At 41.1% G+C, this 25915-nt stretch overlaps 1 protein-coding gene across 7 annotated transcripts in view; it reads right to left on the bottom strand.

The window, feature by feature from the left end:
• LOC104590647 (abscisic-aldehyde oxidase-like) overlaps nucleotides 1-25915 on the bottom strand; it is a 91177-nt gene that overhangs the window by 25125 nt on the left and 40137 nt on the right. For 6 of the 7 annotated variants that reach the window (XM_088889828.1, XM_019196550.2, XM_010249365.3 and 3 more), the window contains exon 5: nucleotides 17264-17482. The exons of the other annotated variant lie outside the window; for it this stretch is intronic. In XM_088889828.1, the coding sequence (XP_088745954.1) occupies nucleotides 17264-17482 (219 nt within the window). The remainder of the gene's footprint in view (nucleotides 1-17263; nucleotides 17483-25915) is intronic. 7 annotated transcript variants of the gene reach the window in all.

The raw sequence follows: 25915 nt of genomic DNA, 5'->3' as shown, positions 1-25915 counted from the left end.
TAAACACAAACAAATTCATGGGAAGCTTCAGAAGGAATCAGGATGTGCACATCCACTTGTTGGCATATATTCCAGAACTAAAATAGTAGTAGGCCATACAGTAAATCCAAGGCAATCATTAGGTAGTAGGATGACCATAATGGCAATGGACCAACAGCTTTAGGCGTAACCCGGGCCAGCACAGCCCACTTTGGTTGTGCTGCCTACACTTTAGCATGCCATGCCAGTACAGCACAAAAGTGAAGAGAGGGGCCGGACAAGAATTTTCTTTTATATATGTTAGAGTCGGCTGTAGAGGGTGTTAGACAACCCTTAGCTCCAATCAGATTGATGTTATTGACATTTATTGTAAATGAATAAAGTGCATAATTGATTCATGTTATTATGGTGTGTTCCTGTGTAATACCCTTAAATTGGACACTTATGAGACTCGTGTTAGTTTAGAATCTTCACAGCCGATGGATAAACCTGGGGAGGTATATCCAAGGCTAACACTAGTGTACTGCCAAGAAGGTTGGGGTGGCTTGTCTCAGCTGCCAGGGTAAGACCCAAAGCACATGTAGTGTGGGTTTGATTGAAACTCTGAACCGGACCATTTTCCAGTTATGCCCTGGACATTGGAGACAGATGGGCAAAACTGGAAAGTTACACATGAGCCTTAGACTCGATTATGGTACTTCACTAGGTGTTGGATTGGGCTGTCTTTGATATGCCAATCAGTGAGATCCTTAGCGGGGGTCAAAACCTGAGTATGTTGGGGCAGTCTGAGAATTCACCTGAGTGGGTGATCATAGTGACAAAATCAGCCCCTTTGTCGGACAAAGTGAATGATCGGAGAATGCACTCTCTCTGATGGAAACCTAAAGTGCCGGTAGTTGATTTCAAACTTGTTGAGATTTGTTTTGCAAAATATATTTATATGGATATATACATATATATATATATATATATATATATATTATGGTTTCACAAAATGTTTGCCAAAGGTTTTAATTCCCCGGATCCAAGTGAGTAGAGAGTGCAACACTGTACCTTGCAGACAAGGGAGAGGTCTTCTCTTGTCGGGCAGTGTTTGATCATTACGGGCTGAGAGGTTAAGTTTAAGACCATCTAGGGTTTATGCCTGATGGGCTAATCTCACATAAGTCCATAGTCCTTGGGCCTTCATAAGGTAGTTGGACCCAGGGACCATTTAGTGTAAATGTTGGGCCTGCTAAGAGCCCATACTGATGGGCTCAAGGGTTCATTGCCTTCAGCAGTGAATTCGGCTAGGCCTTGTAACAGAGGCTGGGCTGAACCCATATGGCTTTTGTGGAGATCAATGCTAGGGTCCCACGCCATACAAAGAGAGCCAAACTAACCAGCATATAAAAGGGATGAGTTATATGACTTAATGGGCCTAAAGCCCATTTCAAACTGGGCTTAAGTGACTTAATTAAATGGGGCAAATTTGGTTTATAAGCTAATTAGGATCAGCAAGAGGATAAGATATGTCTTATCCACTTAAGAGTCCAGATCCAAATATCAGATTTGGATCAAGAAACTCCTTCCTAATTGGATTAGGAAGTTGATCCAAAGAAAACTATAAATAGGGGGTGAATTCACCAGTTTTATACACTCAGCAATCTGTAGAATTCTCCTCCAGTTCTTGCTGCCCCTACCCAGTTCGATTTCCACTTTTGGATCTGATCAAGAATAGTTCTTGATATTGTTTCTTGCTAGAAGAAACAATCTAAAGTCGTGCTCACCAACCCCTTGTGTGATTCTTGCTGAAGAATTAGGGTTCTTGCTGAAGAACCACCTTACTGATCCTGCCTCACCATAAGCTGTGTCATCTTCAGTGGAGGCGGGTTTTGGTCACCTCTTTGGGCGTGAACACCTACATTGGGAGTTATTGTTATTCCGTATCAGGTATATCCCTACTTACTTCCTTTTGGTTTCAGATCTGGTTCGGTTTTGTTTCAAGAACGAACCTTGAAAAATGCAGCTTTTCTAAATTATGGGAATACAATTCGCGAATGGGAGAAAGAAAATTTTTGAAATCTCACCCAACCACCATGCATGGTTAGGCCATCCATATGACGGATCTCTCATTCCTTTAGTGGTATCACAGCCAGGTTTAATCTTGAACCAAATCAAACCTGATTTGAACCTACGCAAATGGGCAGAATCGGTTCTACCCGATTTGCACAGTTTGCAGTGTTTTTGGGAATTGGTTCCCAGTTTTTGGGCGTATGGTCTAAAAAATTTAATTCTTTATTTATCTGCAATAATTACAGAATTGTTCTATCTTTATTTCTTGAATTTTGGGTTGTTTGTATGGTGGAAATCAAAATCTATTTTGGCACCAAGAATCTGCGCACCCTGCTGTATTATTCTATTCAATTCGGTCTGTAAATAATTTTTTTTGACGAAATGTATAGGATTTATTCAGATGTAAATTAATAGGTGTAGAGAACACTGATGTGAGCCCCACGGCTGTGGTCCCCACTGTGTTCGTAGGACAGTATGTGTAATTATTTGTTTCAGTCATGGTAGTGTCAGTTGGGGTCAGTTTGTTATTTCAGTTTTTATTTACTTTATTTGTCATGTGAGTACTAAGGGCAGATCTGTCCTTTTCTCTATGTACTGAACATAACCTATAAATACTAAGAGAGTGGTGGCAGCAGGTGTGTTAGAATTTGTCCCTTCTTTCAAACCTTTGTGTTCTCCTATTCCTCTTCTCTCTTTTCTCCTTCCTCTCACTTTTCTTCTACTTTTCTTAACCTAAAATCTATTAGGGTTCAAGGCTAATTGCAGTCTTGATCTTCTACTTGGTATCAGAGCCTATCTAGGGCTTCTCATGTGTGTCTAGTCCAGCCGACCACATGAGAACCAGCTAGGGTTGGAAGCTTATGAAGCAGTATTCGTCGGCTGATTCTTGGAGATTACCAGGAGAGTTTCGCAGCTGTTGAGGACTTGCCACGGCTTGCAGAGTTTTGGTAATCAGGAAGAAGCAGCGAAGGCTAGGGTTTAGGCAACCCTGGAAGGCAGCGAACAGCATTCTTTGAGTAAGTTTTATTTAGTTTCCAGAGACTGCTATTAGTCGAGATAGGTTGGACCTATCAAGAAGGAGAGGTCAAACTGCTTTAGGGTTTTTCTCTCTAATCTAGGGTTTGACTGTTGGGTCGAACCCTCTTTATCTTCTTGGAAGTGATCAGTTTTAGGGTTTCACATTGACCCTACGACAGGTCCTAACTGTACGGACTGCTTGGAAAGTGCGGCTGAGCACTTATTTCAGACCTACGATTAAAACCCTAATTCTGCTCCAGCATCTCAGATTGCTCTCTAAGCTGGTTTCAGACCTATTTTTGGCTTCGAGCTCTTCTAGGGGATAAAACTTGTACGGACTGCTTGGTACTATGATTGCCGATTGATTTCATATCAGATTTGAACTGGTTTCATGCATATACTGTGATTGCCGATTGGTTTCAGATCAGACCTGCACTAGTTCATGCATATACCGTGATTACAGATTGGCTTCAGATCAGACCTGCATTGATTCTATACTATTTTCTGATTGTGATCGACTGTCCAAGTGTTGTTTTCTGGTGTAATGACTCTTAACAGTTTGTAGCTACTGATTCTTGACCAAAGATGGAGTTTAAAAATCAGGGAGAAAGTAGTTTTGGGAACAGCAGTTATGGTAGTGTATCTGAAATTGGGTTTCAGATTACAACTGTGAGATTTGATGGGTCAAATTACTTGGAATGGGCCCAATCAGCCATGATGGCTATTGGGGGAAGGGGAAAACTGGGTTACCTCTTGGGAGATGTGAAAGAACCTTCCAAGGAGGACCCAATGTACACCAAGTGGGTTCAAGAGAACTATTTGGTTATGGCATGGCTGTGTAATTCTATGTAGCCACATATCAGCCGAAATTACTTGTGGGCAAAGACAGCCAAGGATATATGGGATGTTGTGAAAGAAACCTATTCCCAACCCCTTAATGTTGCCAGAGCCTATGAACTGAAGTGTGAGGCAAACAGTCTTAAACAAGGAGAGAAGCCAGTTTCTGTCTACTTCTCTACCTTGAAATCCTTGTGGCATGAGATTGACTATCTAGAGATCCTTGAGTGAAAGAGTCCCAAAGATGCACAGACTCACAGAAAGCAAGTCGAGACAAATAGGGTGTTTGAGTTTCTGGCTGGCCTGAATTCAGAATATGACATTGTGCGGCAACAGATACTGACCAGAGATAGTGTGACCCTCTCTCAAGCATACTCCTTGGTGCATAGTGAAGAGACCAGGAGGAAAGTCATGATGCAACCTCACCCCCCTTCCCCAACCCTGACAGTTGTTAAACCTAAGTGAGGGGGTGATCCAGAAAGGGGCAGGAAGAAGGAAGTTGGAAGCTACATCCTCTTTTGGTCCCAACAAAACTAAGAAATAAGAAGGGTAATGCTCATGTGGCTGTGAACACTGATTCAGCATCCTCATCAGGCACAAAAGGCACATCCCTAGAGACCTTAGCCGCGGTTCGGGCTGCCCTCATACAGTTGGAAAAGGAAGTTGGGAGTTCAGCTCAGCCATCTCAGTCACCATCAGCTCCTGCCACATCTGCATTTGCACATTCAGGTACTCGAGCCTCAGCTTACCATGCTTCAGCTCCAGGTAATACTGAACGCTGTTGGGTAATAGATTCAGGTGCATCCGACCATATGACTAGCTTGCCATCATTGTTCACTACTTATCACTTGTCCTCCGGCAGAGATAGAGTATCCATTGCTGATGGCTCTCTTGTTCCCATTTCGGGCAAGGGTGACATCAAGTTATCGGATACTATCTCTTTATCTTCTGTCTTGCATGTTCCTAAGCTTGATACTAACCTGCTTTCAATCAGTAGTATTACCAAACATATGAACTGTTCAGTAACCTTTTTCCCTGACCAATGTGTTTTTCAGGAGTTGGAGACGAGGAAGGTGGGACTGGCCGTGAGACGAATGGGATCTATCTGCTTGGAGAGAGTTCTCGTCGGGAAGAGCCAGTGGATAAGAAGTCCTTTGTTTCTCAGTTTGTGAGTCCGGTTATGCTTTGGCATAATCGATTAGGTCATTTGTCTTTCCGGTCCTTGAAGAGTTTGTTTCCTGCTTTATTTGAGTCTGTTGAGTTGTCAAAGTTGAGGTGTGAGAGTTGTGAGTTTGCCAAACATTGTAGAACTTCTTATTCTTTGAGTCATAAAAGGAGTAATTATTCTTTTGGTATTGTGCATACTGATGTTTGGGGGCCATATCACATCTCTTCTATGGGTGGGTACAGATATTTTCTATTGTTTGTTGATGACCATACCCGGTTTTCTTGGGTTTATCTTATGCGTTCTCGGGATGAGGTTCCTGCTCTGACCCAAAACTTCCATCAGATGATTCTCACTCAGTTTGGGGCCAAAATCAAAGTTCTTAGATCTGATAATGCAAAGGAATACTTTGCTAAACCATTGACCTACTACCTCCTTAGCCATGGAGTAATTCACCAGAGCACTTGCCCTCATACACCGCAGCAGAACGGGGTTGCAGAAAGGAAGAACAGGCACATCTTGGAGGTGGCTAGAAGCATTATGTTTACCTCCAATGTACCTATTCGCTTCTAGGGTGATGCTATCCTCACGGCAGTATATCTCATTAATCGGGTTCCTTCCCGGGTTCTTGATATGAAAACCCCTTTTTCCCTTCTATACCCAGACGAGGAGTTGTTCACCGTTCCCCTTAAAACCTTTGGTTGTACCTGTTTTGTTCAGCTTCTCGAGCCCCATCATTCCAAGTTTGAACCTAAGGCCTCCAAATGCATTTTCCTCGGTTATGCACAAACTCAAAAGGGTTATTGCTGCTATGATCCTGTTTCAGGGAAAAAGTTTGTCTCCATGGATGTCACCTTCTTTGAGGAGACACCCTATTATCCTAGGGTTTCTCCTCAGGGGGAGAGCAGTGAGAGTGGGATTTTGAGTCTCTTTCCTCAGGGGGAGCGCAGTGAGAGTGGGATTTTGAGTCTCTTTCCTCAAGGGGAGCGCAGTGGGAGTGGGGCTGTTTTTTTACCTATTCCACTGGGTGATGAAGGCTGTAGTGGTGAGGGTGGTCAGAGGGATCAGGAGTTGAGAGTCTATCACAGGCGATGCAGGCAGGTTGATCCTAGTCATCGGCAGTCTAGGCCAGCTCCAGTTCCTTCTAAGGCTCCAGATCCTGGTATTACAGTCCCAGAGCCCACTGAGACACCTTCCACTGTTGCCACTTCCCCTCCTGTGGATGACCTTGATCTCCCTATTGCCATCCACAAAGGGAAACGGCATTGCACCACATCTACAGCTCACTGCATTTCACAGTTTTTATCCTATGATCGCCTATCTCCCTCTTACCGGTCCTATCTCACTTCCATTGCCAATGTCCCTATTCCAAGAACAGTGCAAGAAGCCTTATCAGTTCCAGAGTGGAAAGATGCAATGCAAGTCGAAATGGATGCCCTGTTGAAAAATAATACTTGGGCACTGGTTGACCTACCCAAAGGAAAGAAACCGGTTGGATGTAGATGGGTATTCACTGTGAAGCATAATGCTGATGGCTCCATTGAAAGGTACAAAGCCCGGCTGATTGCAAAGGGGTTCACCCAGACTTATGGTATAGACTACTTGGAGACCTTTGCCCCAGTAGCCAAAATGACCACCATCCGAGTTCTGTTATCCCTTGCAGCAAATCATTCTTGGCCCTTGTTCCAGATGGATGTTAGAAATGCTTTTCTGAATGGAGACTTACAAGAAGAGGTCTACATGCACTTGCCTCCTGGATTCTATGATACAGAGACAGGTAAGAAGGTTTGCCGACTGAACAAGGCATTGTATGGTTTGAAGCAGTCACCTAGAGCCTGGTTTGATAGATACAGATTAGCCCTTGGAAAGTTCGGTTATGTACAGGCCCAGTCAGATCATACACTGTTCATTAAGAGGGTGGACTCCTCTCTGACCCTGCTTGCTGTATATGTGGATGATATTGTAGTGACAGGAAATGATAGTGCTGAGATTGAGTCCCTCAAACAGCTCCTTCATCAAGAGTTTGAGGTGAAAGACCTTGGTACACTACAGTATTTTTTGGGTATTGAGGTTGCTAGATCTAAATAGGGGATCTTTATCTCTTAGAGAAAATATGTTCTAGATCTGTTGGCGGAAACTGGAAAGTTAGGTGTTAAGCCAGCTGATACACCCATTGAACAGAATCACAAGATTAGTACTGTAAAGAGACTGGGCCGAATGGGCCCTAACAGCCTCTTATGTGATATCCTTTATTTTATCTTTTATTTTATGTTGATGGGCCTCACTTAATGGGCCTGTTATTTGTTCTTATTTTATTTTCTTTATGTAACTGCCAAGTTGGCCGCCCACTTAAGGGTATACTTGTCATCATCAATTTGTTTTAGAGATTAATAAAAAATAGGGTTAGAGGAGAAGGAAGACTAATTCGACTTCTTCTTCTCTTACCTCTTCTCTTCGACATACACAGCTCTTGCACTATCATTCAGATCTGATTTGTACTGTTAATCACTGATTTTAAACCTGATATTAGAGGACCGATTCTCATCTTGGTATCAGAGCGGGTTCAGTTCCTCTTTCTTCTTTTTTCTTTTGTTCCTGTACACTCTAAAATCAAGAGAGTGTATAGAGAGATAGGTTCTCTATAGTATAGAGAATCACTTGCCTGGTTGGTAGAAGGGTTTGGAGAGTTTAGTTCTAGCCAGTTTTTGCCAAGAAGCGATGCTGTCTTGCTGCTGCCCGAAACCCTAGCCGACTAGAGATTTTCGAGTTACCAGGAAAGGTGAAGCTTAGGTGTGGCGCTTTGTGCTTGGAAGGTGTCTTGTGACTGCTAAAGGAGGGCGGTTCAGGTTTGGAAGAGTTTGGGTTACTCTGGTAGGTGCGGCTGTGTCTTCTCTCTCCCGCCCATCTGCTGGACGGAGCAAAACCCTAGCTTTTCAAGCACCCAAGTTGACTTCAAGTAAGTTCACATAGTCAAAATTTTCTGTTCTTTGATTTCCGTTTGATTAATGGAGACATATGGAAGTGAGTTCAAGCAGGTGCCAGCTTCTGGACCTGCTCCAATAGATTCCGTTTTGACGGGTGTTACCACAATTAAGCTAGATGGGACGAACTATCTTGCTTGGGCACAGTCCATAAAAATCTATGTTTGTAGTAGAGGAAAACTCGGGTATCTCACAGGCAGCAAGGTGAAACCCGAAGAGGCAGACCCTGAATTTGAAAGATGGATGCAAGAGAACTATACTGTTATAGGATGGTTAGTCAACTCTATGCAACCTCATATAAGCCAGCACTATCTCTGGATGTCTTCGGCTAAGGAGATATGGGACAGTGTAACTGAGACCTATTCACAGTGGTGTTGTTGCTGAAAGTGGTAAACAACGGTAAGTGTTGTTGCTGAAACCTATGATAGTAGGTACCCTAGTAATAATCAGTCGTTCATGTGTGGTGACTAATTAGTGAAGTGGAGTGACAAATTCCCTGTTCATGAGGTGTATTGTGATGGTTTATGGTGCTGAAAGTGGAAGACAGCAGTGGTGTTGTTGCTGAAAGTGGTGAACAACAGTGAGTGTTGTTGCTGAAACCTATGGTAGTAGGTACCCTAGTAATAATTAGTCGATGTGTAGTGTGGTGACTAATTAGTGAAGTGGAGTGACAAACTAGTGGTAGAATTTCTTTCCTTTTTCCTTGTGCAGTCATGGGAGACAGCAGTGAATGCAAGTCTAGGGTGATGGTCCCTTCTGATTATCTGAATCTGCAAATGACATCTATCAAACTGAATGGTGAGAATTATGTGCCTTGGGCTAAATCTGTTGAAGTTTTTCTGAAAGCTAAGAAGAAAGTGAAGTGTCGGCAAGATAGGATTTGCGGCAAATTAAGAAAGATATGATTTGCTGCAAATTTAGAAAGATTTAATTTGATTGATTACAAATTTGAATAAATTTAGGAAAGATTAGATTTGAATAAAATTAGGAAAGTCATATCCTAGGACTAAGGGAAAGATTTGATCAATCCCTAATTGAGAGAGATTCTAGGAGTTTGTCTCTCCTATCTTTTCTTATTTAAGTTGAATGCTCAACATGTTTTATCAACACATTATCAATACAGAAGTTTTTCTTCTTCTCTCCCTCTTTATTTCTTCTTCTCTTCCTCTTTATTTTACCACATGAAGCATGTGAGGGAAGATAAACCCTCAACTGATTCTCAAGGATATGATGAGTGGGAGCAAGAGGATGCGCAAATTATGATATGGCTATGGAATAGTATGGAACCCACAATCAGCGTGAACTTCATGTTTTTAGATACAGCCAAGGAGGTTTGGGATCAGGCAAAGAAGCTTTATTCTGGATAACACAACACTACTAGGGTTTACCAACTGTACCAAAAGTATTTCAATTTGTAACAAGGGAATCAGAGTCTTGAGGACTATTATGCTAGTATGAGAAATCTGCGAAATGAGTTGATTGTGCATCATCCTCTTACACCTGAAATCAAAATTTAGCAACAACAGAGAGAGCAGTTGGATGTGACCAGATTTTTAGTAGGGTTGAAATCTGAAAATGAACCGGTAAGAGCACAGATACTAGGTGGGTCTACTCTTCCCTTTCTTGAGGAAGTGTTTGCTCGTCTCCGGAGGATCTCAATTGGACCCACAAAGAACTCCACTATATCAGATAGGTCTGCATTTGTAGTAACGAGAGGGAGAGACCGTGGAGTTAGAGGAGGAGCTCTGGAAGGTCAGACTGGTCGTGGTAGTGGTGGTGGACCCATGTATGGTCGTGGTGGTGGTGGCATGTAAAGTCATGGTGGTGGTCGTGTTGGAGGTCAAGACTCAGGAGGAACCCGTGGTAGAGGACGTAGTAATGGTTAGAGGAGGGGTACACATTGTGGTATGGAGGGACATACTATCAACTTCTGTTACGATCTACATGGCCCACCTTTGACCTGGGAAAATCATGCAGCCGTAACTGGTGGTGGTTCGAGATAGGAATCTCAGTAAACTGATCAGATACCTTTTACATCTACAGATGCCTCCAGAAAGGAGATGATGAGTGTTTCACGGGATGAGTATGAGCGGTTCATTTAGGGTATGTCTTAGCAGAATACGGCTACCTTGCACACTCAGGTATGGCTTGTCTGGCATCCAAACCCTCCCATTGGATTATAGATTCTGGAGCTTCCGTTCATATGACTGGGACTCCAGGTGTGTTTTCATCCCTTTCTCCATCCTCTACATCACAATCTGTTACTCTTGTCAATCGTTCTACATCTTCCATATGTGGTGTTGGTAATGTTGACACAGACTCATTATCCCTATCCTCAGTTTTATATGTTCCCAAGTTTCCCTTTAACCTGATGTCTGTTAGTAAATTGACCAAGTATGTTAATTGCTCTATCACTTTTTACCCTTCTTGTGTGTTTCAAAATCTCAAGACGGGAATGAAGATTGGTGGAGGGCATGAAGCTGGTGGACTGTATTATCTTGATGGAGGTGGTTCGACAACAGCCCTTCAGACATCTCTTTCTCCTCTTCAGTGGCACTGCAAACTTAGTCATCCATCTCTTAAAGCTCTCCAGTTACCTGTTCCCACGTTGAGTCGTCTCTCTACTTTGAATTGTGAGTCGTGTCAATTTGGGAAACATCATCGTGTTCCCTTTAATCCTAGAGTTGATAGTCGTATGTCGAGTCCTTTTTCTTTAGTCCATTCGGACATCTGAGGTCCAAACAGAGTAGTCTTATAATGGTTACAAGTACTTTGTAATTTTTGTTAATGATTATTCAAGGATGACATGGCTTTACCTTATGAAAGAAATGAGTGAATTGTTTTCTATCTTCCAAAAATTTTATGTTGAGATTCGCAATCAATTTGGTGTACACATTAAATTTCGTCGTTCTGATAATGGCCACGAGTATTTTTACACACTATTTCAAGAATATTTGGAACAACATGGCATTATCCATCAAACCTCGTGTACCTACACCCCTCAACAAAATGGGGTGGCTGAGAGAAAGAACCGTCACCTTTTGGAAACTGCTCGCTTCCTCTTGCATCATATGAATGTTCCCAAACACTTTTGGAGTGATGTTGTGCTTCAATCTTGCTTCCTTATTAATTGCATGCCAATGTCTATCCTTGAAGGTCATTCTCCATTCTCCGTTTTGTTTCCTACTTTGTCTCCTTTTCCTCTTACTCCTAGGGTATTTGGGTGTGTGTGTTTTGTTCATAATCTTGGGCCTGAAATTGACAAGTTAGATGCTCGATCCGCTAAGTGTATCTTCCTTGGCTATTCCAGGACTCAAAAAGGGTATAAGTGTTATAACCCAAGTTCCCGGCGTTTTTTTGTGTGTCCTGATGTTACGTTCTTTGAGTCTTCCTTTTTTCTCCGGGTTAGATGTTTCTTCTCGTCCATCACCTCCTCTTCTAGTTCCTGTTGAGGACCCCGTTCCTCTTGTTCCAATTGTGACCAAGTCTTTGCCTCCAGTGCAACTTCCTGCTGAACGACCACCCATCCGGCAAGTGTATACACATAGTCAGGTACCAGTTCCTCCCCCAGCTTTGTCACCGTCGACAGATCCGGCAGTTGTTCCCACTCCAACCCCACCCCCTGTTTCTGACCTTGATCTTCCTATTGCTTTGCGGAAAGGTAAACTCAATTGCACTCTCACTCCATTTCCAATTATGTTTCTGTATCTCACCTTTCGGCTTCCCATCGCCAGTTTGTTTCTATGTTATCCTCTGTCTTTGTTCCCAAGGATGTCTAGGAAGCTCTCACTTCTCTAGGGTGGCACCAAGCAATGGAGGAAGAACTCCCAGCCCTGACTCGTACTCATACGTGGGACCTCACCACTCTTCCGCTTGGTAAGCATGTTGTAGGCTGTAAGTGGGTGTACACTGTTAAATATTTGCCTAATGGGAATGTTGAGCAGTTGAAAGCTTAGTTAGTTGCCAAAGGTTATTCACAATTGTATGGTATCGATTACACAAACCTCCCATGTTGCCAAAATTGGCTCCGTTCGTGTTCTGATCTCCCTTGCTGCTATGTATGATTGGCCCTTGTTTCAGCTTGACATCAAGAACACCTTTTTACATGGTGATCTCCTTGAGGAAGTGTACATGGAGCAACCACCAGGGTTTGTTGCCTAGGGGGAGGGTGATAAGGTATGTAGACTTAAGAAGGCTATTTATGGGCTTAAACAATCCCCCCATGCATGGTTTGGCAGATTCAATGAAGTGGTGAAGAAATTTGGCATGAAACAATGTTAGGTTGACCATTCTGTATTCAGCTATGAGTCCACCAGTGCTGGGAAGATCTTATTGGTGGTATATGTAGATGATATTGTTATCATTGGCAGTGATAGATCAGGGATTGACAGGTTGAAGACTTACTTGCATGATCACTTCCAAACAAAGGATCTTGGCAAATTAAGATACTTAGGGATAGAAGTAGTGAGGTCCAAGAATGGTATTAATCTGTGCCAGAGGAAATATGTTCTTGATCTGCTATAGGAGATAGGGTTGTTAGGTGCCAGACCAGCTGAAACACCCATGGAACCAAATGTCAAGTTGAGTAGTGATGCAGGTGAGGAGTTTGAAGATCCTAGAAGGTATATTGGTATATTGTGATAATCAAGCTACAGTTCATATCTCCTCTAATCCAGTGTTTCATGAAAGAACAAAGCATATAGAAGTTGATTGCCACTTTGCACGTGAGAAGGTGCTTAATGGAGAAGTACAACATATGTGAACATAGGAAATCAATGGCAGATTTGTTTACCAAAGGGTTGAGTCGGGGAAGAGTGGACAACATATGTAACAAGCTGGGACTATATGACACATACTCACCAACTTGAGGGGGAGTGTTAAAAGTCGGTTATAGAGGGGTAGTATAGGCAATTTACATTAAGTTATATGTTAAATGTAATTACAAGTAGATCTTAAGTTAGATGTGTTAGACAGTGTATGCCCTTAGCTCCAATCAGAATGATGTACATTATGACATTTAATGTAAATGACTAAAGTACATATTTGATTCATGTTATTATGGTGTGTTTCAGTGTAATACCCTTAAACAGGACACATATGAGACTCGTGTTAGTTTAGAATCTTCACAGCCGTTGGATAGATCTGGAGAGATTTATCCTGCCAAGGCTGACACTGATGTGCCGCCAAGTGGGTTAGGGTGGCCTGCCTTAGCTACCAGGGTGAGACCTGAGGTACATGCAGTGTAGGTTTTCATGAAACCCTAAACCAGACCAAAACTCCAGTATTGCCCTGAACCTTGGAGATAGATGGGCAAAACTGAAATGTTACACCTGACCCCTAGACTCGATTATGATACTACACTAGGTGTCGGATTGGGCTGTCTTTGATATGCCAATCAGTGAGATCCTTAGAGGGGGTCAAAACCTGGGTATGTTGGGACAGTCCGAGAATTCATCTGAGTGGGTGATTATAGTGACAGGATCAGCCCATTTGTCGAACAAAGTGAATGATCGGGGATGCACTCTCTCTGATGGAAACCAAAACTGCCGACAGTCGATTTCAACCGTTGAAATTTGTTTTGCAAAATATATTTATATAGATATATAAATATATATATATATATATATTATGGTTTCGAAATGTTTGCAAAAGGTTTTAATTCTCGGGATCCATGTGAGTAGAGAGTATAGCATTGTACCTTGTAGCCGAGGGAGAGGTCCTCTCTTGTTGGGTAGTATTTGATCATTATGTGCTGAGAGGTTAAGTGTAAGACCATTGAAGGTAATACCTGATGGGCTAATCTTGCATCTGCCCATAGTCCTTAGGTTTTTATAAGGTGGCTTGACCCAATGACCATTTAGTGTAAATGTTGGGCCCATTAAGAGCCCATGGTGATGGACTCAGGGGTTCACTATCCCCTACAGTGAATTCGTCCAGGCCTTGTAATAGAGGCTAGGCTGAACCCATGTGGCTGATGTGTAGATCAATGTTTGGGTCCCACACCATACAAGGATATCCAACTGGGCAGCAGTTTGGAGGGTAAGTGAGCAGATAAACTTAATGGGCCTAAAGCCCAATTCAAATTGGCGGTTCTGGGATTTAAATCAGCAGATAGGATAAGGGATTATCCCTATCCACTCAGAGAGTCCAGATCCAAATAAAGATTTGGATCAGGAAACTCCTAATTAGATTAGGAGGGCTGATATTTATCTACAAATAAGATAAGGGATTACCCTTATCTCTTAAAGAGAGTCCAGATCCAAATACAAGATTTGGATTAGGAAACTCCTAATGGGATTAGGAGAACCTCTCTTTAAGGCTATAAATAGGAGAGCAAGGCGAACCCTCAGGACACAACAGAAATCATCTGACTGACTGCTGAATTCCAGAGAGAGATAACACAATTTGACTGCACTGTCTCCTTCTCTCCTGCTCTTGCCGCCATACCAGTTCGATCTCCACCTGTGGGAGCGATCAAAAAGGGTTCTTGATATTACCTTTTGGCAGAAAAGGTAATCTGAAATCGTGCTCACTAGCCCTCCATCAGATTCTTGCTGATTCTGCTTCATCCTGCACCGTGTCATCTTTGGTGGAATCAGTCTTTGGATCTTAACTTGGGCGTGAACACCTTCATTGGAGGTTATTACTACTTCGTATTAGATATATCCCTCCACTCCCTTTTGGTTTCAGATCTGGTCTGGTTTAGGTGCAAGATTGATCCTTGAAAATGCAGTTTTCTAAAATAGAGAATGCGATTCCCACATAGGAGAGAGAAATTTTTGAAATTTCGCCCAACCTTCCTACAGGGTTCGGCCATCCATATGATGGATCTCTCATCCCTTCAAGATGATGTGTCACTCACTTAAGTGAGGGCATAAGAGTAATTCTGGTTTGTTTGGAAAGGTATAAATAACCGACTAGAGAGTTGATTCTTTCTTCTCTAGTTCGACCAGAACAGTTTTCTCTTCTTCTCTTCTCTTCTCTTTTCTTCTCTTCTCCCTACTATTTCTATAGGTTCTTCTTCTTATTATTATTTGGAGTTATAAGAACACTATACCTGAATTCTATCAATATATATAGGCCCATGTTGTGCCAAGCCAGGCTGACCCATGGGCGGTCCAGCCCATTTTACACCTATACCAACAACATTCCAGAATATAGGGTATAAATGTAGGTGTAATAACACCAATAAATAATAACCACGAGAATTATACAAAAAAAATCAAAAAGTGGCTGAATTGACAACAACTATTCATTCCAGAGACCAATATATGCATATCCTGAATACCCAAAAAAATATTTATAGACCAAACAACAACAATCCTCACAGCAAGTCTTTCCTCCATGACTCAAAGCACATTTACCATCAATGTAACTGTAATGATTTACACTATTCTGTGTGAATTGTTTAGAAGGGAAAGACAAGAAAAAATCAGATTACATAGGAGTCATTGTGATGGCCGTGTGCATCCATGTATAGTGTGACAAAAAAATAAAACAAAGTAACAATAAAATCATGGGATCCTTGACATGGATGAAACATACGCAACCAAAGACTCTCAGAGGAAGGGGAAATCATCAAGAGTAGGACAAAGCACAAAAAATGTGTTTTCATGCCCAACACCCTAGATAGCACCCGATTTATCATATATGAGGCTATAAGGTTTGCTTGAGACCAATAGTTCTTGGGCATCTTGTGCTGAAATAGTAGAGCTCGAGCTATCTCTAATAAGTGTCTATTTTTGCATTTAGCAACCCCATTCCCTATAAGTGTCTATTCTTGCACTCAGCAACCCCATATTTGCTAATGTTGCTCATTCATTCATCCTAATAAAAGATGTTTTTAAAAGACAAAGTTATAAAACCTTTTTTTACAGAGATTAAGAATTAAAGACCCTGGTCTGGACTTGTTTGGGCTTGCCTCGAGGGGCTTGGCCAGGGGTCTGGGGGCTGCTAAACACAAAAAAAAAAGAGAAAAACGCACAGATTTTCAAAAGGCACAAACTTGGGCTAAAGTGCAAGGCGCACCAGGCACACGCCTTTTGAAAGTGCTGCACCTAGGACCTAGGCAAGGCGCATATCCTAAAATGTGCCTCACCTATATGCCTGGGTGCACCTAAGATGCGCCTTTTAAATCACTGAATAGACTACATTGTGCAAGTGTGAACCTGAGGACACAAAAGGGGCCTTAGTTCCTAGGATTTGCACCTATTTCCCCTTGTGCACACCCTTGACACACTAATGAAATGTTGAAGGAACTAAGTGAAGCCAATGGATAAATGGTCATCCTAACAAAGCATAGCAGACAATGCAGCCTAAGACAACCTAGAACTCCTCAGAACCTTGGATTCTTGAATTAGGATGCATGGTTGTCAAGGTGACGCCTAGGCAACAAGGCGCTCTTGGAGGCTCACCTCACCTATTCGCCAAGCCCCTGATCATCAAAGCTGAACCTCCACCAGATTCTTCGAACAGCAATCTTTTCTTCTCTTTTGTAACCTCCCTCCATTTTGTTGCCAGTATGAAGCTCCTTCCATCTCCCTTCCATCTTGGATAACATCATGCAGATATGTTTGCATGAAAAGAAGTTACTTTCTCTTCAATCATTAATTTCTGATTTGTTTTTTGAAATATTGTTTCTGTACCAGACAAGTAGAAGTTGTGTTTCATTATGAGAGAAGACAATGGACAATCAAAGTGACTTTACATTATTTTATTTATCTGAAAGCTCAGAAAAAGGAGGACATTTTGAGGGGATAGGGAGAGTAGGAAATCTGATGTGGAATTCATCCTTACTTATATATAGAACATATTGATTAAAGGGCCTACTAGTAAACCAGAGGAACAATAAATCAAGACTCTCTTAATAGCATAGGTACAAGTGACAGGCACATGTATTTAACTAGAGTATCCACATGACAATATCTTTTTTCTTTTCCTTTTTTCTTTTTCGTTTTTTTAAGCATATCCTATCAATTCCAAGCTATGAAGATTGGTTAAAAAACCATTTAGCAGAAATTATGGCTCAGTGAAACAGGTGATCACATTAACCAGACATTTTGGTTTATTAGTGGATCACTTGGGGAAGTTCTATATCATTTCAATTTAGTTACTTTTATAATTAAAAGTACAATTTTAATAAGGAAATTAAAAGTATGAACAAAACACAAGAAGAAATAAGTATTTCTTTAAAAAAATTTCAGTTTTAAAATTTAAAAAAAATACTCACAGGTATTGCCCTTATGGCCTTTCCACCAAAACCTCCTCCAACCCTTCTTGTAATCACTTGGATATTATGGTTAGGAACACCAAGACATCTTGCAATTACAATCTGGGCATTCTCAGGACACTGAGTTGAACTATAAACCACCATGCAATTATCTTCATCTGGTACAGCAAGTGCAGTTTGTGTCTCCATGTAGAAATAGTATTGAGACCCAAGTTTGATCTGGAAGTCACAATTACAAAGAATCTGATGAACACATCTTATAAAATTGCCAAACAAGGTGTAGAAAGGGTTGCTCTATTACTCAAGAAAGTCATTGCATCAAATAAACCATTTGATTCTTGATTTAAGGGGTTAAATTGGGAGAAAAACACAAAGAAATCCACTAAATCAAGAAGACCCAATGAAAAAGAAAATAACCTAGTGAATTTGCTTTCACAATGTAGTGAGAATGGGCCGAATGGGTCTTAATTTCTTTATTTTTCTTTAAGTTATGTTTATAATGTTAGACAGTTTTGTATGCCCTTAGCTCCAATCAGTTTTGATGTACTTTTGATATTTAGTGTAAATAAATAAAGTACATGTTTGATTCATGTTGTGTGGTATGCTTCTGTGTAAGACCCTAAAACTGGACACTTAATGAGGCTCGTGTTAGTTTTAAATGTTCACAGCCGTTGGATAAGTCTGGGGAGATTTATCCTGCCAAGGCTGACACTGGTGTGCTGCCAAATGTTGGGATGGCTTGCCTCAGCCGCCAAGGTAAGACCCAAGGCACACGCAGTGTAGGATTAATTGAATCCTTGAACCGGACCAGATTTACAGTATTGCCCTGCACCTTGGAGATTGATGGGCAAAACTGAAAAGTTACACCTGACCCCTAGACTCGATTATGATACTACACTAGGTGTCGGATTGGTCTGTCTTTGATATGCCAATCAGTGAGATCCTTAGCGGGGGTCAAAACCTGGGTATGCTGGGACAGTCTGAGAATTCATCTGAGTGCGTGATCATAGTGACAGGATCAGCCCCTTGTCAGACAAAGGTAATGATCGGGGATGCACTCTCTCTGATGGAAACCAAACTGCCGGCAATTGATTTCAATCGTTGGAATTTATTTTTGCAAATTTATATATATATATATGATATATACTTATATACGGTTTCAAAATGTTTGCAAATGGTTTTAATTCCCGGGATCCATGTGAGTAGAGAGTGCAGCACTGTTCCTTGCAGCCGAGGGAGAGGCCCTCTCTTGTTGGGCAGTGCTTGATCATTATGGGCTGAGAGGTTAAGTGTAAGGCCATTTAGGGTAATACTTGATGGGCTAATCTTGCATCTGCCCACAGTCCCTGGGTTTTATAAGATGGCTTGGCCCAGGGACCACTTAGTGTAAGTGTTGGGCCCATAGAGTCCATGTGATGGGCTCAAGGGGTTCACTGGGCTTTCCAGTGAATTCGGCTAGTGAATTCGGCTAGGCCTTGTAATAAAGGCTGGGCCGAACCTATGTGGCTGATGTGTAGATCAATGCTTGGGTCCCACGCCATACAAAGAAGCCCAACTGGGCAGCAGTTTGGAAACTTATTGAGCATTGTTTTCTTATTGGGCCTAAAAGCCCATTTCGACCTAGGTTGATATGATCACTCACTTAAGGGGGCGAATCTGTAGATAGGATTAAGATTAACCTCCTGATAAGATCAGGAGTGGGCTGATCTAATCTACAGATAGGATTAAGATTATCCCCTATCCAAATACAGATTTGGATTGGGATAACTCCTAATGGGATTAGGAGGTTTCTTAATCACTAAGAAAGGAGGAAACCCTAATCTAGAATTACAAGAATTCGACCTAGGGTTTTGCAGTTACATCTTCTGCAATCTGAGAAAGGATCTCACTTTCCCTAAGCTCAAATCTGCATCCACGCCACTTTTAGCCTTAGGAACTCCTCCAGACGCCGCCACCTTACTGCTTGGTTCGAACTCCTTTGAAGGGAGGATCAAGAAGCTTGTTCTTGATATCAGTCTTTGCTGAAAGACTGGTTTGGTTCGGTGCTCTAAGCCTCCAACAGATTCTTGTGAAGAGTTCGGTACGTGGGACGTACACTGTTGGTTCTGCCCCACCATCGTTGTGTCATCTTCAGCGAGAGCTGATCTTGGATCTTTCTTTGGGCGTGAACACCGACGTTGGGAGATCTTGATTCTCTGTATCAGGTATAACCCTTCCCTTTGTTCTTGGTTCAGATCTGGTCTGGTTTGGTTCAAGTAGGATCCTTGAATCTTGATTCTAAAATCAGGGAATACGATTCCCAGTTGGAAGGTAGGAAATTTTTGAAATTCGCCCACCCATTCCGCAACCTTTTTGGCGTCCATACGATGGATCCTACCATTCTTTCATATAACTTGTTTTAGTAGGTGGTGGGCCTTAGTTATGGGCCTATTTTTTTTTTTTTTTATTGCTTTTTATTGTTGTCTTTAGTGATGGACGCCCTACTAAGGGCACTCATGTAATTGTCTTTATTTTTTACAACAAAAGAATAAAAGAGATCATTGGGAAGAGGTCTAAAACTCTCTCTCTTGTTCTTCCCTTTCTTCCATCTTCTTCCTCCTTTACTTTTCTATCTCCAATCTTCTTCTTCTCTTTTGTTTGGTTTTTCTTTATTCAGATTGTTGCAAGTGTGTTTCACAACTTGGTATCAGAACGGGTTCTCACCTTCAATATCTTTCTCCTTTCTTAGCCCATACACAATGAGAACTGGTTGGCTGATCAATTAATAGCTTATCTAGCCCAGTTAGGAGGGTTTTTGGAGAGGTTTTGTGGAGACTTTCATCCTTAGTTGAAGCCCAAGGCAGGTTCTTGGAGCTTTTTCCCAAAAACCCTAGATAACTAGAGAAATCTTGTTACAGGTCCTAGAGACACTTTGAAGCTAGCACTTAGGGATCAAAGGGGAGCTCTTTGATTTCTATTAAGGTGGTTTGTGTTGGACAGAGTTTTGAAACCTCTGGTAGGAGCAGTTGAACTTTCTCTCCTCACATCCTGTCGGGTCTTATGAAACCCTAGTTTTGGGTGATTAAAGAGCAGTTCTTTGCTTGAAATAGCAAATCTAGCCTAGTAAAACCTTAATTTGATTTTCGTTTGCATTCGTTCACTCGATGGATCAAACTAGAGGAGAAGCCAAATATGCCACAAATTCTAGGCTTAGATATGGGGGGCTTGTGGAGACTCCGTTAGGGATAGTGACCACTATGAAGTTGGATGGAACCAATTATTTAACCTGGTATCAGTCAATTAAAATAGATGTGTAGTAGAGGGAAATGGAGGTACATTACCAGGACAATAAGAAACTGGAGGAGGACGACCCTACCTATGAAAGGTGGATGCAAGAAAACTACACAGTATTGGGTTGGTTAGTGAACTCTATACAGCCACATAACAGTCAGTACTAGGTATTTTAAAAGCGCAAGGCGCAAAAAAGCACAAGGTGAGGCACACACCTTTTTGAAGCAAGGTGCAAAAATAAAAAATAAAAAAATCATAAAAAATAAACTAAATGTCAGAAAAATAAAAAAATGCCAAAAAATCAAAAAAAAATATTAAACATAATATTAATAAAAAATATAAACTTAAATTTTAAAATAAATAATTTTAAAAACCTATTATCCAAAATTAAAATACATAAACATAACATGTAAAGCATATTCATATGAGAATTTAAAAATAAAATCAAACATATAAAACATTTTCAAACATGTAAAACCCACAATCTCTTTTTTTCCTCAATTGCATTACTTCAAGTAGCTAATGTGATGTAAAACATATTACATTCCTGATTCTACGATCCGCCTTTGTGTCATGCCCCTCGAGGCAAGCCCAAACAAGTCCATGTTAGGGTCTTAAATTCTTAGTTTTCACACAAAAAATAATGATTTTATAATTTTAATTCCTTTCTAAGAAGATATTTTATTAGGATGAATGAATGAACAACATTAATTAAAATTATAAAATCATTATTTTTTGTGTGAGAACTAAGAATTTAAGACCCTAACATGGACTTGTTTGGGCTTGCCTCGGGAGGCGTGGCACGGAAGTCAGGGGTGGAGCCCCCGACCCAGCCGCTAGGTTCAAAAAAAGAAAAAAAAAAGCGTCAAATTTTGAAAAGGTGCAAGCCTGGGCTGAAGCACCAGGCGTGCGGCTTTTGAAAGGGCTACGCTTAGGACCTGGGCGAGGCGCCTACCCTAAAATGCACCTCGCTTGTGCGCCTAGGCGTGCTTGAGGTGCGCCTAGGCGTGCTTGAGGTGCGCCTTTTAAATCACTTGCGGATGGAAACTGCAAACGAAGTGTGGGATAGTGTCATGGAGATATTCCCAAAAGCTGAATGTTGCCCGGGCCTACAAATTAAAGAATTATGTAAATATTCTAAGACAGGGAGGATTCCCTTAGTCGTCTACTTTCCATGCTGATATCTCTTCAGTAGGAGATTGATTTGATGGAGATTGTTGTTTAGGGTTGTATAAAGGACGCAAAAACACACAGGAAGTTGGCAGAGAGAAATCGGGTCTTTCAGTTCCTCACTATACTCAATCTGGAGTATGATATTTTGAGGCAGAATGTTTTGGCTTATTCTATGGTGAGCAGTGAGAAGAGAAGAAGACAGGTTCAATTTGTAGAGCCACAGGTTGATCGCTATGCTAATGTCGGGATGAAGTTGAAGGTCAACACTGGAAAGAAAGATGTTATCTATGAGTACTGAAAGAAAAACATACTAAAGACACCTATTGGAAGTTGCACCTAGAGCTTATACCTGCTAAACTCAAGAAAGAAAATAATAGAAAAATGATTGAGAGTGGAAAAGGTGGAAATGCAAATGTAGCCACCTCCTCATAGAGTGAACAGGGGCAGAATGGTGAGAAGTTAATGGGAGAGCAACTTGCAACTGTCAGGGCTGAATATGAGAAGTATGGCTGAATAATCAGTCATTTGGAGTTTACAACATCTACTTCATCAAAGACAGTTCATTCCTTTGCATATGCGCACCCAGGTATTCGTGCCACTATAAATCATGCTCTTATCTCAAGTGCTCATAAAATCCATTGAATAATTGATTCTGGTGCCTCTGACCACATGACTATTGTTTCACACTTGTTCACCTATTACTAGCTCCTTTCTGACCGAGAAAAAAAATCCTTTGTTGATGGCTCTCTTGCCCCTATCACAGGAAAGGGAAACATCAAAACATCACATGCCCTAACCTTATCATTTGTTCTCCATGTGCCTAAACTTAATACCAATCATAGTTGTCAAGGCAATGCCTAGGCAACAAGGCGCCGTTAGAGGCTTGCCTCGCCCAGTCACCAAGTAGTTTGTATATTGTCTTATAAAATACTTTTATATTGTTTTTTTTTTGAGATTATAATTATAAAATAGACATTATTAAACAAAAATATTCATTTTTTGTGTTAATAAACTAATTTCTTTTTATTATTTTCTTATTTGTGAGGGTTTAATCAACACAAACATTGCTAACTTCTATATTGAAACCACAAAAACTTCAAAATATGAACCAATACGTAAGGGAGGAACTTAAAATTTTGTCTAATCAATGCATTTCTTCTTCTTTTCTTTCTTCTTTTTCTTCTCATAAATATGTTGATTTTCTAGACTTAAACATGAAGTTTATAATTTTGTTATGAAAATTATGGATAGTTATTAATCAAAGATGGTTATGGAACCTAGGAAACTACTCTAGGATATGTAGTTTTTGCTTAAAAAAACCATCACCTAGGCAACTAGGCGACAAGGCGTCCCCCTATTGCTGAGTCTCACCTTGGCGCCTTGAAAATTATGATACCATTTTGCTTTCAGTTAGTAATTTAACTAAATCCCCGAATTGCGGTGTGACCTTTTATCCTTTGTATTGTGTTTTTCAGGACATGAAATCTCAAAAGGTGATTGCGAGTGGCCATAAGGTGAATGGGATATATCTGTTAGACATGCCTGAGCAAAGCCAAGTACAACCTCGAAGAACTGCTTTTGTTATAGTTTCCACAAGCCGTTTTATGTTATGTCATTATCATTTGGGTTAATTATCTTTTTCTTCATTGAATCAGTTGTTTCCAGAATTCTTTAAAGGAATAAGTTTGTCGAGTCTACATTGTGAGTTTTGAGTTTTCAAAGCATTGTAAGAACACTTATCCTGAAAGCAGTCAAAGATCGACTATTCCTTGTAATATTAATCACTCTGATGTGTGGGGGCCTTGCCATTTACCTTGTATGGGTGGCTATAAATATTTCATCTTGTTTATTGATGATTTTTCACGATATACCTGGATCTACATTATGCGCTCTCATGCTGAAGTGCCTAAATTTGTGCAACAATTTCACGAATATATCCTCACTCAGTTTGATACTCGCATCAAAATATTCTGATCAAACAATGCTAAGGAATATTTTGAGAAGGACCTTACTTCTTATCTTGAAAAATTTGGGGTTGTTCATCAAAGTTCTTGTGCATGTACTCCACAATAAAATGTAGTGGAGAGGAAAAATAGACATATTGTGGAAATTGCAAGGAGTATTCTTTTTTCTACCCATGTTCCTATGAAATTTTGGGGGGATGCAGTTTTAGCAGCCACTTATCTTATTAACCATATGCCTTCCTGAGTCTTGGGTTAAAGTCTCCTTTTGGTGTCCTATTTCCCGGTGTTGAGGTCTTCTCCATTCCTCTGTGTGTCTTTGGTTGCATCTCTTATGTCCACATTCCCAGCTCCAAGAGACATAAGTTTGAACCCAAGGCTCGGAAGTGTATCTTTCTTGGTTATGCCTCCACACAGAAAGGGTACTATTGTTTTAATCCCATTAATGGCTCCCGGTTTGTTTCCATGGATGTCACCTTTGTAGAATCAGTTCCCTTTTATAATCATCCTTCTAATGTGGAGAGTCCTCCTGAATAGTTTTCTTCGTCCCTTCCTTTGTCGGCTCTGATTAAGTCCTATGTTGAGCCTTCCACAGTTACTCCCACTCCCGTAGAGGATTCCTCTCCTTCTAGATCTCCTCTTGTTCCTCCTCCTCCTACTACTAGACCTACTATTTAACCACTCATCCTATTCTCCAGAGGTTGTACCAACAGCAAAGACTAAGGTAGACACAAGTTGTTCCTACATGACTACATCTCTAGTTGAGCCTCAAGCGCTTCTAACCACTAAAGAGAGGACAGGTCCAACATCTCTACCACCAACACCCCCGCTTCCAAATCATGACCTTCCCATTGTTGTGAGAAAAGGTAAGCGGAAATGTACAACTCATTGTATTTCCAAACATCTTTCTTACAACCTGTTATCTCCATCCTACTATTCCTTTCTAGCTTCTATTTCCTCTCAACCCATTCCTAAGTCAGTGACCGAAGCCCTAGCCAAACCAGAATGGAAGGATGCTATGAGGAATGAAATAAAAGCAATTTATAAAAAGAATACCCGGGAAATTGTTGATTTGGCAGTTGGGAATGAACCTGTTGGGTGTAAATGCACTTACCCTATCAAGTATCATGTTGATGGGTCGAATGAGAGATATAAGACACGTCTAGTTGCCAAGGAATAAACCTAGGTGTATGAGATAGATTGAGAGATATAAGACACATCTATAAGGGTTCTTTTATCTTTGGCAATAAGCAATGATGGGCCCCTTTATCAATTTGATGTTGAGATTGCATTCCCAGATGGTGACCTCAATGAAGAAGTATATTTGTCCCTCCTGAAGGTATGAGAGATCCATCATATGGATGGCCGAACCCTGTAGGAAGGTTGGGCGAAATTTCAAAAATTTCTCTCTCTCCCATCTAGGAATCGCATTCCCTATTTTAGAAAACTGCATTTTCAATGATCAATTTTGAATCAAACCGGACCAAATCTGAAACCAAAAGGGAAGAGAGGGATATACTTGATACGAAATAGCAGTAACTCCCAATGAAGGTGTTCACACCCAAATAGAAAACCAAAACCTGCTTCCACTGAAGATGACATAGTGTGAGGTGAAGCAAGATCAGCAGGACGACTCTTCAGCAAGAACAGAATTCTTTAGCAAGAATGGAGTAGAGGGCTAGTGAGCACGACTTCAAATTGCTTCTTCTACCAAGAAGCAATATCAAGAACAATTCTTGATCACTCTCACAAGTGGAGGTCGAACTGGGTAGGGGTGGCAAGAACAGGGAAAAACTCTACAGTTTGTTGTGGTGTATCTGGTGTCTTTCATGTCCGCCCTACTCTCTTATTTATAGCCTTAAACAAACAACCACCTAATCTGATTAGGAGTTTCTTGATCTAAATCTTTATTTGGATCTGGACTCTTTAAGTGATAAGGATAATCCCTTATCTTATCTGCAGTTCAAGATCAGCTTAATCCTAATCAAATTAGGAGTTATTTGGATCTGGACTCTTTAACTGGTTAAGACTTATCCTCTTATCCTTATCTGCTAATCAAGTCTAGGGGTCAGGTGTAACATTCCAGTTTTGCCCATCTATCTCCAAGGTCCAGGGCAATACTGAATATTTGGTCCGGTTCAGGGTTTCAAGAAAACCCACACTGTATGTACCTCAAGTCTCACCCTGGCAGCTGAGACAAGCCACCCCAACCAATTTGGCGGTACATCAATGTCAGCCTTAGCAGCAT

The sequence above is a fragment of the Nelumbo nucifera genome, chromosome 6 (genome assembly GCF_055504915.1).
Source record: "Nelumbo nucifera cultivar China Antique chromosome 6, China Antique-T2T, whole genome shotgun sequence".
Classification (NCBI taxonomy): domain Eukaryota; kingdom Viridiplantae; phylum Streptophyta; class Magnoliopsida; order Proteales; family Nelumbonaceae; genus Nelumbo; species Nelumbo nucifera.
Note: the sequence above shows the minus strand (reverse complement) of the source record. Positions and strands in the feature narration are given on the sequence as shown.